This window comes from Ictidomys tridecemlineatus, chromosome 1 (assembly GCF_052094955.1).
Source record: "Ictidomys tridecemlineatus isolate mIctTri1 chromosome 1, mIctTri1.hap1, whole genome shotgun sequence".
Lineage (NCBI taxonomy): Eukaryota > Metazoa > Chordata > Mammalia > Rodentia > Sciuridae > Ictidomys > Ictidomys tridecemlineatus.
The window spans coordinates 158,324,017-158,336,706 of record NC_135477.1 but is presented as its reverse complement, the minus strand read 5'-3'; the positions used below and the strand labels follow the sequence as shown (position 1 = coordinate 158,336,706).

The window sequence follows — 12,690 nt, the reverse complement described above, 5'->3', positions numbered from 1 at the left end:
AATGGGCCAGGCTGTGAGAAGGAGAATAATATTGGGTTGCTTAGATGCTCGAGCCAGGGATGACCTTCTGGAGGTGAATTTGAGCCCAAAGCTAAAGGATAGGGGCCAGCCATGAGCAGGTGGATGATGAGCCTCCTAGGCCAAGGGTGAATGTGTACCAGGGTCCCAGAGTGCAAGTGGGCAGGACAGGGAGAGAAAAGACCTGCTAGGCTGTGGGACATAAGCCATGAGATGAGACATGAGGGAAGTTCTGTTTGTATCCTAGGTTTGTCCATCGAGGTAGCATCAGCTAGATGACTTTAAAGCAACAGAAATTTGTCCTCACGGTTCTGGAGGCTGGAAGTCCAAAGTCAAAGTGTCAGTGGGCTGGTTCCTCCTGTAGGCTCCAGGGAGAGTCTGTTCCACTCTCCCCTCCTAGCTTCTGGTGGTCCTGGGAAGCCTTGGAATTGCTGGACTCCTGGGTGCATCACTGCAGTCTGTGCCTCTACTCTCATGCCATAGTCTCCCTGACTGTCTCTATGTCCCTGTATCGTCACATGGTCTTTTATAAGGGCATCAGTCAGATTAAGGGCCCATCTTAATTCAGTGTGGCCTCATCTTAACCAATGACAACCACAGAGACTCAGTTTCAGAGAATGCCCATTCTGAGGTTCCCGGCAGACATGAATTTGGGGGGACACCATTCCACCTGGTATAGAAGCCCTGGAAGGATGTAAGGGAAAGAGGAAGTGGTCTGATTTTGTTTCAAGATTTCTATGGGATAGCAGATGAGTCTGATGGCTTCTTATGATAGGTGATGAGGGAGGATTAGGAGCTATAGGGACTTAGGGTCACAAGGAAAGACGATGGATATAACTGACGAGGGGTGATGGGTGCAGATGAAGAGAGCAGGTCATCCAGGAGACGACTCTGAGGTTTCAGCTCACCCCTCTGCAGAATCCCTCCACAGCCTCCCTTGGCCTGGCTCAGTCAGAGCTCAGAGCCTGCCCTTCCCCCTTCTGGTCTTGCCTGTCCTTGATGCTCCCTTGATGCTGGGCCTGGCCATGCCCCTTCACTGATTGGCCTTACTGTGGATCCCTTGTCACCAGGATGTGTGTGATCAACTTCTGCTAGGCCTAGCTGTCCCTTTTTCCAGGAAGCCTGGCTCCTCTCCCCAGCTCTGGGTCAGGGCTCTCCGATACTTGGTCAGCATTTATCTGCCCTCCTGGGTGGCAGGCCCTAGGAAGAAAGGGACTCCCCATGGCATTGCTAACTACAAAGCCCAGGGCCCCACACAAGAAAGAAGAGCTTTAACTGGTACTTAGGGCTATGGGGAGGATTTTGGCTAGAATGCGGTCCTGAGGAAGCTCAGGATTTGAAGAAGGCAGGCCATGCCAGGACTCCAGAGAGAAGAACTTACAGGCTATTCCTAAGTAGTTGCAGCCCCAGGCTGTCCCTTAAGGAGGTGGTGGCCATGTGAATAGTAGACCTGGGGCTCCACTCCACAAGATCTGGTATTCAAGGTGTAGGCTGGGGGTGGACACACCACCTTATAATGCCATGGAAAGTCCTTACAGAGCCCGTCCTGTAGAGGCTTGGAACTAGTGCAAGCCTTGTTCTAGGATCTCCTTCATGACTAGGCTCAGGAGGGAAAGAGGGATGCTTAGACCCCACAGAGAAGTCTGATCACAGCTACCCTCAGGCCCCAGAGAAGTGGTGGTCATGCCAAATAAACAAGGGTTCAGAATCAGATTGACCTCTGCCTTGAAGAGGACAAACCCTGCTAGGTCCCAGGACTTAGCTGAGCAGCTTTGCCACTGCCGTTGCTCCTTGGAGACTCCATTCTGAGCAGAAGGTGATGGCAGACCATGGAAGGGTCTCACGGGGTGGAACCCAAATCTGTGCCCCAGGAAGTTGTGAGAGAGCAGCTAGTGAGTGACGGTGGCAAGCTGGGTGAGGTGCCAAGAGGGTGGCATCTTGTGATGTGGTCCATCTTTCATGTGCTTCCAGACCACCTAAAGGATGTAGGATGCCTTCAAAGCCCTTTAGGGACTCTTCCCAGATGGCCTAAGGAAGTCAGAGAGACCTCTGCAACTTTCTGCTAAGGAAGTCTGCCACATGGCTGAGTGACTATGGCCATGTGGGTGTGGGAGCCTTGGTCAGAGTAGCACAGACCTGGCTCAGGTCCCAGTGCAGCAGGTAGATGTGGGGCAGCTGCAAGCTGGGCACAGGTGGGTTAGGACTGCCTGTCTGCTTTCAAAGCTTTCAAAGCCATTCTGCCTAATCTCTAGCTCCAAATTTATAGGGCCATGTGTGCCTCAGGATAAGTATTGGTGTCTGCCACAGTCCTTGTGTCTGAGGAGTTTTTTTTGCTGGGAAAGGCAGGCCTTGGACGGGAGGTGAAGGATAAACTTGACTTACCTGGAGAGGCCCTGATGAGCCTTGGGTCACTGTGGACTTAAAGGACAACAACCATGTTGGAAGGGCCTTGGGAGACAGAATGGCTGGCTCAGCCTAGAAGTTAATTTCTTTTTTTTTTTTTTTTAATCTTTAAAAAAATTTTTTAATATATTTTTCTTTTAGTTGTAGTTGGACACAATATCTTAATTTTATTTATTTTTATGTGGCGCTGAGGATGGAACCCAGGGCCTCACACATGCTAGGCAAGTGCCGTACCACTGAGCCACAACCCCAGCCCAAGAAGTTCATTTCTTTATGTGTTTTGTTGTTGTTGTTGTTATTGTTGTTGTTGTTGTTGGTGGTGGTTTTTTTGCATTGCTGGGGATAGAACCCAGCCCTTGCACATGCTAGGCAAGTGCTCTAGCACTAAACCACATCTGAAAGTTAGGACCAGGGGAGGAAGGTACAGTTGCTGGGCTGAGCTAACCAGGTAGCCCCTGCTGGCTCTGGCTCAGCCAGGGCCCTAGGGCCTAGGCTCCTCTTGACTCCATATTCTGGATCATACGGCCGGGGATGCACTCACTGGATGGGAATTGATTTCCAGATGTCCTGTGCAGGGTAGGCAGCAGCAGTAACCTCTATCCCAGGTGCTTCCTTATTCAGCAGTGACCCCCAGATATGAGAGATTTGGGGTGGTTGCTATGAGTAAGGTGGGAGATCTCTCTTGTGTTTCCTCAGGTTAGAAATCTGTGCTACATGGTGACAAGGCGCGAGAGAACAAAACACGCCATCTGCAAGCTCCAGGAGCAGATATTCCACCTGCAGATGAAACTTATTGAACAGGATCTGTGTCGAGGTAGGAGCCTCTCTGTTGGCCACCCGCCACCTCTGTGTGCACTCGGGTGCAGGGCTGGATCCCAAGGAGGGTGTGTTTGGGGGCATGTGTGTAAAGCCAGGGGCATCAGCCCCTCTCTTTCCAGCATCCAGTTACTAGGCCCAGAGAGGTCCTTACCAAGGTCCAGCTTGTAGTGGTGGGCAAGGAGCCAGAGTTTAAAATGTGGGCACAAGACCTGCCCCCTGGGGGCTTTACTGTTTCACTGAGTCACCTCAGCTTAGCCGCAGGTTCAAACCCAAAGTCCTAGGAGCTCTCTGCTGAATTGAGGCAGGACAAGCAGGAAACTTGTGAGCTTCTTTGAACCCCCATGTTCCTGGGAGTCAGTACAAGAAAGGCAGCTGAGCTGGGTCAGAGCCCTTGTATTCCTTCTTTCTGACGCCATGAGACTAGATTCAGGCCCTGTGTTAGTTAGCAGCATTTTCCCTGTTGCCTTCTTATTCTGTATTCTGTTGCATGTACCAAACAGCTCTGGAAAGCAAAGAAGCTTTGACCTTGATCTTATGGGTTAATTGTGGATATTGCCAGACGTGGGGCCCTTCTTGGAGTGTGGACGTGTTAAGAAGGGCAGGGCTTAACCTAAAGCAGTTGTGCCCTAACGTTGAACTCGCACACAGCAGAAATAGCTGAGTGGAGAGAGATTTTTGAGCCAGCCACCGGCTGCCACTGCCAGCTCAGCCTTAAGGTCAGGCTGGGCCCAGAGTGAAGAGGAGGTTGGGGAGCTGCTAGGCTACCCTCTGAGCAGGCGACTGAGAACTGGGTCCTCCCCACATCCCTGCCAAAAGCTGAGTTGCCTCCGTGTGCTTTGGGATCGCCACCCACTCTGGCTTAAGAAACTGCCATCGACAGCTCCAGGTGCTGGGTCAGGGCGGGTCATGCCATGCTGAGCTCACTGTGAACAAAGGCTGGCTGGTAGCCTCCTTCCAGGCTCCTTGTCTTCTCTTTAATCATTCAGAAGCCCAGGGTTCCTGTCCCCATAGGCCTTACCATCTGGAGAAAAGATAACGGTATCCCAAAGCTGCAGTCAGTGGCAGTATAGGGACAGAGGTATCAGTGGTGACACTGATACTCCCTAGCACTTGACTGTGGCCACACATCTGGCTGCAAAGACACCCACACAAGACTCCCACAGCCAAAGAAGCTGAGGTTGGCAAGGCAGGGACAGTGCCTTGGGGCATAGGATCCTAGAAACTGGAGGGTCTGGCCAGGATACAAACCTGTAATCCCAGTTACTCAGGAGACTGAGGCAAGAGGATTTTAAGTTTGAGATCAGCCTAATGAGACCCTATCTCAAAAAAAGTAAAAATTCAAAAAGGGTTGGGGATATAGTTCACTGGTAAAGTGTCCCGGGTTCAACCCCCACTACCAAAAAGAAAAGAAAAGAAAGAAAACAAGAAACTGGAGAGTTTGCATCCCTCCTTGGGTCCTTGGGTCTGGGGACATTTACAACAGCTCCTTCTCCTGATAATAGGCAGCTTTGTTCAAGGCAGGACATTTGGACAGAAGACTGATTTGCCCCTGCCTGAAGTTGATACCCATACTAGAGTGACATTTGTGACCCATGACCTCCAGGGTGGGACATAAGTTGCTGAGTCCTATCTGTGCCTGTAGGCTGGGAGGGCCTCCCAGTGGAGGCCTGGATCTGAACTGGGTGAAGGACAAGACAAGTAAGTACATATATGGAGACTGAGGCCAGAACCTGTGTTGGTAGAGAGTCAGGCATGGGGTCCATGTTACAGGTGAGGAGACTGAGGCCTGAGGTTGCTCTGGGAACCAGCAGAAGAGCTGGGGCCACATCCCTCCACTTTCTCTGAACCTTGTGCAGCAATCCATCCTGCCTGTGGCCAAGAAGCTAGGAGGATTCAGGGCAGCTCCGCCCTTCCTCCATGTTCTTCCCCTAGACTTGCAAGGTGATCATGGACTGAAAAGATAAGAGAGCCAGGTATGCAGCCTGAATCTCCCATCTGCTGCCTGACCTCAGATGCAGACCAGGGATCAAGGCAGGAGACTTGCTCAAGGGGGCTGACCGGATTGTTAGGACTGGAATCCAAGCCTCTTGCCCCTCACATGATGTTCTTTCCATCCTTGTGTCCAGCCGTCTTTCCCACTGTCCAGGACTCTCCCAAGGTTTAAGTTGTTCAGGTCAGACTGAAGTTAACATTCTGCAAGAGCCTTTCCTCTTGGCCTCGTGCCCTCCTCAAGACCCCAAATGGCAGCAGTGTTCAGTTAGCCCTTGGTCCCACACCAGCTGTCCCCTGACAGTGCTCACAGGCCCCTGGCTTTGACCTTGGTGCAGTGGAGGCTGTGCATGGGCTGATGATTCTTAGGCTACCACTCAGTGATGGTGGTCCAGACCAAGGCTACCTGGTGTAATCATCTCCTTCCTCTCACTTTTCCTGACACAGAGCGGTCTGGGAGGAGAGCAAAGGGCAAGAAGAGCGACTCAAAGAAGAAAGGTCACGAAGGCCCTAAGGGCAGTAGCCCTGAGAAGAAAGAGAAAGTGAAGGCTGGGCCAGACTCCGTGCTGGGGCAGCTGGGTGAGTGAGGGGCCACACTGACCCCACAAACACAAGCTCACACTGTCACCTGCTTGCAGCCACACTCCCACATAAGGCCAGGTGCTTACAACTTCCAGCCACAAAGGAGATGATGGGTCTCAGGGACCCACCTGACATCCTGAGAAATTCCCCTTCTGTAGATGTGGATGGAGGCTGTGGAACTCAGGGACTACCCATTCATTTGCCATGCTGGGGTCCAGGGTGCTAGACTGTCACAGAGGGCCATAGGCCAGCACCAGGCTAAGCAGGGAGAATTGCCGGAAATCCTCGCCCCCTTCTCTTCCTGCCTGTCCCTTAAATGGTCTCATCCTTCAACTCCAGCAAACCTTAATGGAACCATCCACCCAGAGAGATCCAGAGGAGTGGCAGTCGGCCTTTATGTCACTGTCACAGGCCTTCTTCCTGCCCCATTGGGCGGAGCAGCCCTCACGGGCTCTGACTCTGGGATGTCACACACTTAAAAGTTCTCAGACAGCAGGGTAGAGCTCCCTTCAGGACCTCACCTCAGCACAGAAGCCCCAGGTCATCTTTTATGTCCCTGCACATCAAGATGGGGACACTTGAGTGATCTCTAAAGGGAGGCCCTGATACCTTCCTACCCTGATTGTGCTGGGTGTTTTGCTGCAAGCGCTCAGAGAGAACCCACATGGTGAGGCAGCGCCCCCTGGTGGCTAGAGGTCGTTTTTCTCCCTTCTTCCTTCCCTGAAAACCTGATTAAACAGGGCTGCTGCCATTGGTTTATTCTTTGCTTTTGCCACCTTGAGATTCTTAGCGATTTGGGCAAGTACCATTTCTACTCCAAAATTTATAAAGCCAACTCTGGGGGTAGGCTGTCTTTCTTGGGAGAAAGTGGTGGCGAGAGATGGGCCCAACGAGATAGCTCACCTGGGTCAGTCGTGAAGGAGGGTGGGCAAGGGCTCCTGAAAGGGCAGGACATGCCCTCGCTGCATCTCACCTGCCCTCTCTCTCCCTTGGTCAGGGCTGTCCACCTCATTCCCCATCGACGGCACCTTCTTCAACAGCTGGCTGGCACAGTCAGTGCAGATCACAGCAGAGGACATGGCCATGAGCGAGTGGTCGCTGAACAACGGGCACCGTGAGGACCCCGTTCCGGGACTGCTGTCAGAAGAGCTGCTGCAGGACGAGGAGACGCTGCTCAGCTTCATGCGGGACCCCTCCCTGCGACCTGGCGACCCTGCCAGGAAAGCCCGCGCCCGCACCCGCCTCCCTGCCAAGAAGAAACCACCACCGCTGCAGGATGGTTCGCGGACAACTCCAGACAAAGCCCCCAAGAAGCCCTGGGGCCAGGAGGCAGGCAGTGGCAAGGGTGGGCAGGGGCCACCTGCCAGGAAACCACCACGGCGGACGTCTTCTCACTTGCCGTCCAGCCCTACAGCTGGGGACTGTCCCATCCCAGCGGCCCCCAAAAGCCCCCCTCCACTGGCTCCTGAGACCCCAGACGAGGCAGTCCCAATGGCTGCTGACTCGAATGTGCAAGTGCCTGGCCCTACGGTGAGCCCCAAGCCCTTGGGTCGGCTCCGGCCACCCCGTGAGAGCAAAGCCACCCGGAGATCACTGGGTGCCAGGCCTGATGCTGGGACAGGACCGCCTTCTGCTGTGGCCGAGAGGCCAAAGGTCAGCCTACACTTTGACACTGAGACTGATGGCTACTTCTCTGATGGGGAGATGAGCGACTCGGATGTAGAGGCCCATGACAGCGGGGTACAGCGGGGTTCCCGAGAGGCAGGGGCTGAGGAGGTGGTCCGCATGGGTGTACTGGCCTCCTAATTCACCCTACCCCTGTCCCAGGTCCTGCCCTGGTCCCTGATAAGGCCTCAGCCCAGTCACAACTGCCATTTCCAATATCTGCTGAGTGTCCCAGACCCTTGAGGCTGCCACTCTGTTGTGGTTTTATTTTTAATATAGAGAGTTTTGAATTCCACACTGTTGTCTTTCCTCTGTGCTGGCCTAGGACATTAGGATTCCTTCCATGGCTCTGGCCACAAGGACCATACTAGGTCCTGTGTGCCACCTCTGTCCCGGCCCACGCAGCATTGCTGGGCTTCTGGTTAGATGTAGGCAAGGTGAAGAAGCGCTCAGGACTCAAGCCCTCTGCCACTGGGTGACAGACTGTCGTTTGGGCATTATTTCATGGCAGATGGGCCAGCCCAGGGCCTTCCCCACCTTGCCCCCAGATCACACTGGGGCCCATAACGGGGGGGGTCCTGCTGCACTCCACTGATCCCCAAGGAAGTATAATAAATGATAACCCAGCCAGAGTCTACTCACTGTCACAAGCACAACGAGTTTATAAGAAAGCACTGAGGGGGCGCAGGGGGCCCACTGGTTCCTGACCAACCCACATCATCTGAGGCCTGCCCGCCTACCCTACCACCCTCCCCTCCCTTGCTGCTCTGCCCCTGCCAGTGCCCAGCCCAGCAGCTCTGGGAAGGGGTTCCCAGAATCCTTCCTGAGCTGTTCATTTACTCAGGGGACTCCCAAACAGCCAGCCACCAGTGCCGGTGGAGGGCTCCAAGGGAGGGCCAGTGCCCAGCCAGGGGCGTGGGGCTCAGACCAGCCCACTGCGGAGAATCACTCTGGGGCTCCAACTTCCTTCCTTCGGGGCCAGTCTCGGCTAAAGTCTGTTCACTCCCACGTGGAGCTGGCCAGACCAGACCGTTTGCCTTTTCAAGTTTCTTAGTCCTGCTAAAGATGAGCTTCTTCCTCGGTTTCCTTTTGGAAACATCTCCTTCCAACAAGCAGTGGGATCCCGGGGCCAGAGCAGGCCAATGTCGGCCTGCTGGGGCTGGTTGAAGTCTTTGCTGGATGTTCTCCTTTCCCGTGTCCCTTGGCGCCTTAATCCTGTTCCTTGTACCCCCATCCCATCCCACCCTGCCTCACCCCACCTTTCCTGACCTCTAGGTCCCAGATAGTTGCTCTGAAGAGTTTTCCGTGGAGTGGCCCCAGGGTGATAGCTCAGGGAACAAACATAAAAGGAATTCCGTGAAAACTTTTTTTTTTTTTTTTCCTCTTAACGAATTACTCCTGGGTCACTTCCACCACTGGTAAAGCCAGAACTTCTCCAACAAGAACCTTGCAAAAGTCCAGTGAATCAGTCGAATCATTCTATGGATGCCAAAGAATATTTTGACCATAATACAGCACAGTCTGAACCTGACAACTTGTCACTGGGACTTTTTTTTAAATGGAGTTCTTTAGCAACAAAGTACAGAAACACGTTCATTGCGCACACCCACGGAGAGCCCAAGGTCCTTGGAGCAGGATGCTTTGCTGCTGCTGCTACTGCTGCTGCTGCTACTGCTACTGCTGCTCTGTACCTGGGTGTTGGATTTCAGACCCTGGGCTGGGCCACTGTGAGCATTCCTAAACTCTGAGACTCCCAGGGGAAATCCTGACTGTGAAACCAGCGTGGAAACCGTCTTTACCATGTGGACCCTCCCACCGCCCCCCGCACGAATACACAAAGAGCAAACAAGCGGGATGGGGAACAACTTAACCTTCACCCCTCCCCTGACTCCAAACTTAACAAGGTACGACAGTGGCATTGTCATCAACACTCAATCTTGTGAATTTTAGCAAAACCGGAAACAAAGAGAATGACTTCAGTTCAGAGGATCGGGCAAATTTGTCCAGTCCGAGTGGACTCTTGAGGGAGTGGGTGGGCTCCAAGGATCCTGGGCGTTGGGATGGCATGAGCTACCACGTAGACTTAGTCTGCCTGCCCGCCTTGGTAGTAGTGACAGTGCAGTGTTAGCATGGGCATCCCAACCCCAGTCTCTGTTTACTGCCTTTGAACAGACCTTCCTTCCCCGTGCTTCGGGTCACTTCGGGTCGCATCCTTCTCTGTGCCAGACTGCCTGGTCTGGCCCTGGGGCGAACAAAGGGGTGAGCTTAAAGAACAACCAAACTCTGCCAGGGGTAGAGCGCCAGTCAGGCTTAGGGTTCAGCAGTCTTGGCACTTGCCCCGACCCGTTCACTCCATCTCGGGGCAGGGTCTGGACTCTGAATGGAGAATCAAGGGGTGAGTGAATTTTAGAAACATCTAGCCTCTTGCCCTGGGGCTGGCCTTGCTTCTAAGCCAGGGCCTAGGCTGGGCATGCTGATGGGGTGGCTGGCATTTCTTCAGGAAGCCTCTGCTAGTGATGGCCTCTGGATTCTGGCCCCTCTTTGTTGGCTTTTGCTTTGGACTAGACTGTTCCTGGAATCTGTGTCCTGGAAAGCCCAGAGTCTCTGGGCCAGTCGCTCCCAGGCCAGGCCCTAGAGCAGTCTTTACCAGGCAGCTGACTCCACCTCCAGGATGTCCACCAGGCTCCAGGGAGGACAAAGATGCCAGTCTCTCCTCCCTCCTACCCCCAGTGGCTCCCAGTTTTCCCCATTAGCCACAGCCCCTTCATTCATTCTTTCTAACCCACTATCCACAATGGACAGGGCTATGTTGCCCTCTGAGACCAAGAAGGTTCCTTTTCTACCAGAGACAGATCTTTTTCTTGACCACATCTGCCCACATTCATAGCTCCTCCTCAGGGAGGCAGAAGCTGCTCCGTAAACTCATTCTGGCTATATAGTCCCCCATTCTCACAGTCCCGCTGCCTTCCACCTCCTTCCCTCTCATTATGTGACAAAGGATAATGTGCAAGGAAAGTATTTTTATGTATTATAAATGTATTTTGAAACAAATAAGGAGAAGAAAGGTAGAATGCTCATTTACTTTCTTAAATGAGCTCTGATTTTGTGACAGTATATGAGTATTTGCAATGTAAGGGACTCAGCTTCTTTGGAGAAGTCACCCAGGTTTCCAGACGTGGGCATTGGACCTTAGTGGTGTGCATGTGTGCCAGAGCATGTCTTGTGTCTCCGTACACGCACATCTGGGTGCATTGCAGAGAGTCGCACCATGGGACTTGCTGGGGCAATTCCTAGAGATTCAACTGCCCGATGCTAACAAACCCTGGCAGCAGCTGGATTTGGCATTTCCTTGCTCACTGCCAGATGTGGCCAACCTCTGGCCATACTCAAAATTCTGCAGAATGATCTGGATTCCTGTAGCAAGGCCCTTGGGGAGGCCACTCTCCAATGTCCCTGGCCCTGCTGGCCACATTGGCCAAAGAGCCAGGGCTGGAGTCTGGGACCTTTGGTTGTTCTTTAAGGCACTTCCTTCCGCTTTCTCCCTCAGATGCACACTGTGTGCTCCAAATCGTTTGGGGGGTGGCGGTGGGGGGGGTGATATGAATGTCACAGGAGGAGACACCTTCTGTCTTTGTTTCAAAGAAAGTGATGTGCCATTTGTTAATATACAAGAGAAATATTGAAAATATATTGAAAAGAGCAATTTTAAATTATTTTTGGCTTATGTTGCAATATTTATTTTCTTGTATTAGAAAAGATTCCTTTGTAGAGAAAAAAAATGTATTTTTCATTACCGCAAAGACCTATTTCTCCTTTTTGTACATTGTCCATGTTCGCAACCCTTAATGAGCAATAGAATGTATGGTCACCTCGGTGTGGCCAATGCCCGCTGTGCCCTGCATGATTCTGTGTTGCCGCTGCTGCATAGCTCCCAACCCCATCCTGTCCTGCTCACTCATGGGGGTTCCAGACCCCGGCCCCTACCAGGGCCTGTGTCTTTCGGAGCCCTCTGCACTCCTCATGTGTTGGCAAACGCAGTTAATAAAGCAATGTTTTCTGTGCTAGCTGGTGTGAGGCTCCATTGCGTTGGGTGGGTAGGGGACCTGAGGCCCTTACACTGCACTCACCCAACAGTGGTCTTAGCAAGAGTTCCCTGGGTCCCAAGAGACCTACTGCAAACTCCTAATGAACTATGTGGCGCCATGTAGTGGTGCACGCCTGTAATCCCAGGAGGCTGAGGCAGGAGGATCGTGAGTTCAAAGCCAGCCTCAGCAAAAGCGAGGTGCTAAGCCAGTGAGACCCTCTCTCTAAATAAAAAATACAAAATGGGGCTCGGGACATGACTCAGTGGTCAAGTGTCCCCAGGTTCAATCCCCGGTACAAAAAAAAAAAAAAAAAAAACAAGAACCATGAGAGTGGTTTAACCAGTGGATGTTAAATACACACCAGGGCCAGAGTCTAAGGGCAGCGTTTCGACTGATCTTCACAGTACAGTCCCTGGAAATCAGAGAGGTTACAGAATATGCCCAAAGTCAGTTCTACATCAAAGGCAGGACTGCTGCATGATTTCACCACCTCCAGACACCTGCCTGGTACAGCGGGAGAGTTTGGGAGGCTTCTCTGTCCAGTTTGCCTGGGTTTGTTTTGGAAAGAGTGAAGAATGTAGCTGCCCTCCCTGCTCTGAGTCAGCTCACAGTTCAGAGGAAATGACAGCGTTCCTTTGTTCATTCAGCAATTGGTCTATTGACCATACATCCGCCTCACTGCCAGCATGCTGGCTTATGTGATTGTGCCCACAGCCTCCAGGCAATGGAGACCACAGGGATCAATAATTGCTAACCCACGGGATTCTGCGGAGCTGGTGAAGGGGCATTCCCAAAAGAGCTCAGCAGAGGTCTTGGAGTGCGGGCCCAGGGGAAGGCTGTGCAGAAAAGAGATTGAATCGGTGAATCCAGAATTAGACAGGAGCCAGTATAGGTAGGTAAATCGAGTCAGGTTGGATCAATTTTGAATGAGTCCGGGAAGTTGGAGGCTGCCCCCTTATCAAGAACCTGCCCCTGATGTGATGGTCATCATTATACAAAATACATTTATGACGATTTAAAAAAAATAAGAAGAAGAAGAATCTGCCCTGCTCAACCTATTACTAAGGTAACCTGTCCCAGGAATTGCCCTCCACTACAGGGAGCTATAAGGTTGTTAATTAATGCATCC

At 52.4% G+C, this 12,690-nt stretch overlaps 1 protein-coding gene across 5 annotated transcripts in view; it reads left to right on the top strand.

Annotated features, from left to right (window-relative positions):
• Positions 1 to 11,540, top strand: part of Jade2 (jade family PHD finger 2) — a 52,183-nt gene extending 40,643 nt beyond the window's left edge. For all 5 annotated transcript variants that reach the window (XM_021733565.3, XM_005335740.5, XM_078050535.1 and 2 more), the window contains exons 10-12: positions 3,118 to 3,235; positions 5,677 to 5,808; positions 6,809 to 11,540. In XM_021733565.3, the coding sequence (XP_021589240.1) occupies positions 3,118 to 3,235; positions 5,677 to 5,808; positions 6,809 to 7,617 (1,059 nt within the window). In that variant the 3' untranslated portion in view covers positions 7,618 to 11,540. The remainder of the gene's footprint in view (positions 1 to 3,117; positions 3,236 to 5,676; positions 5,809 to 6,808) is intronic.
• Positions 11,541 to 12,690: the final 1,150 nt, after the last annotated feature.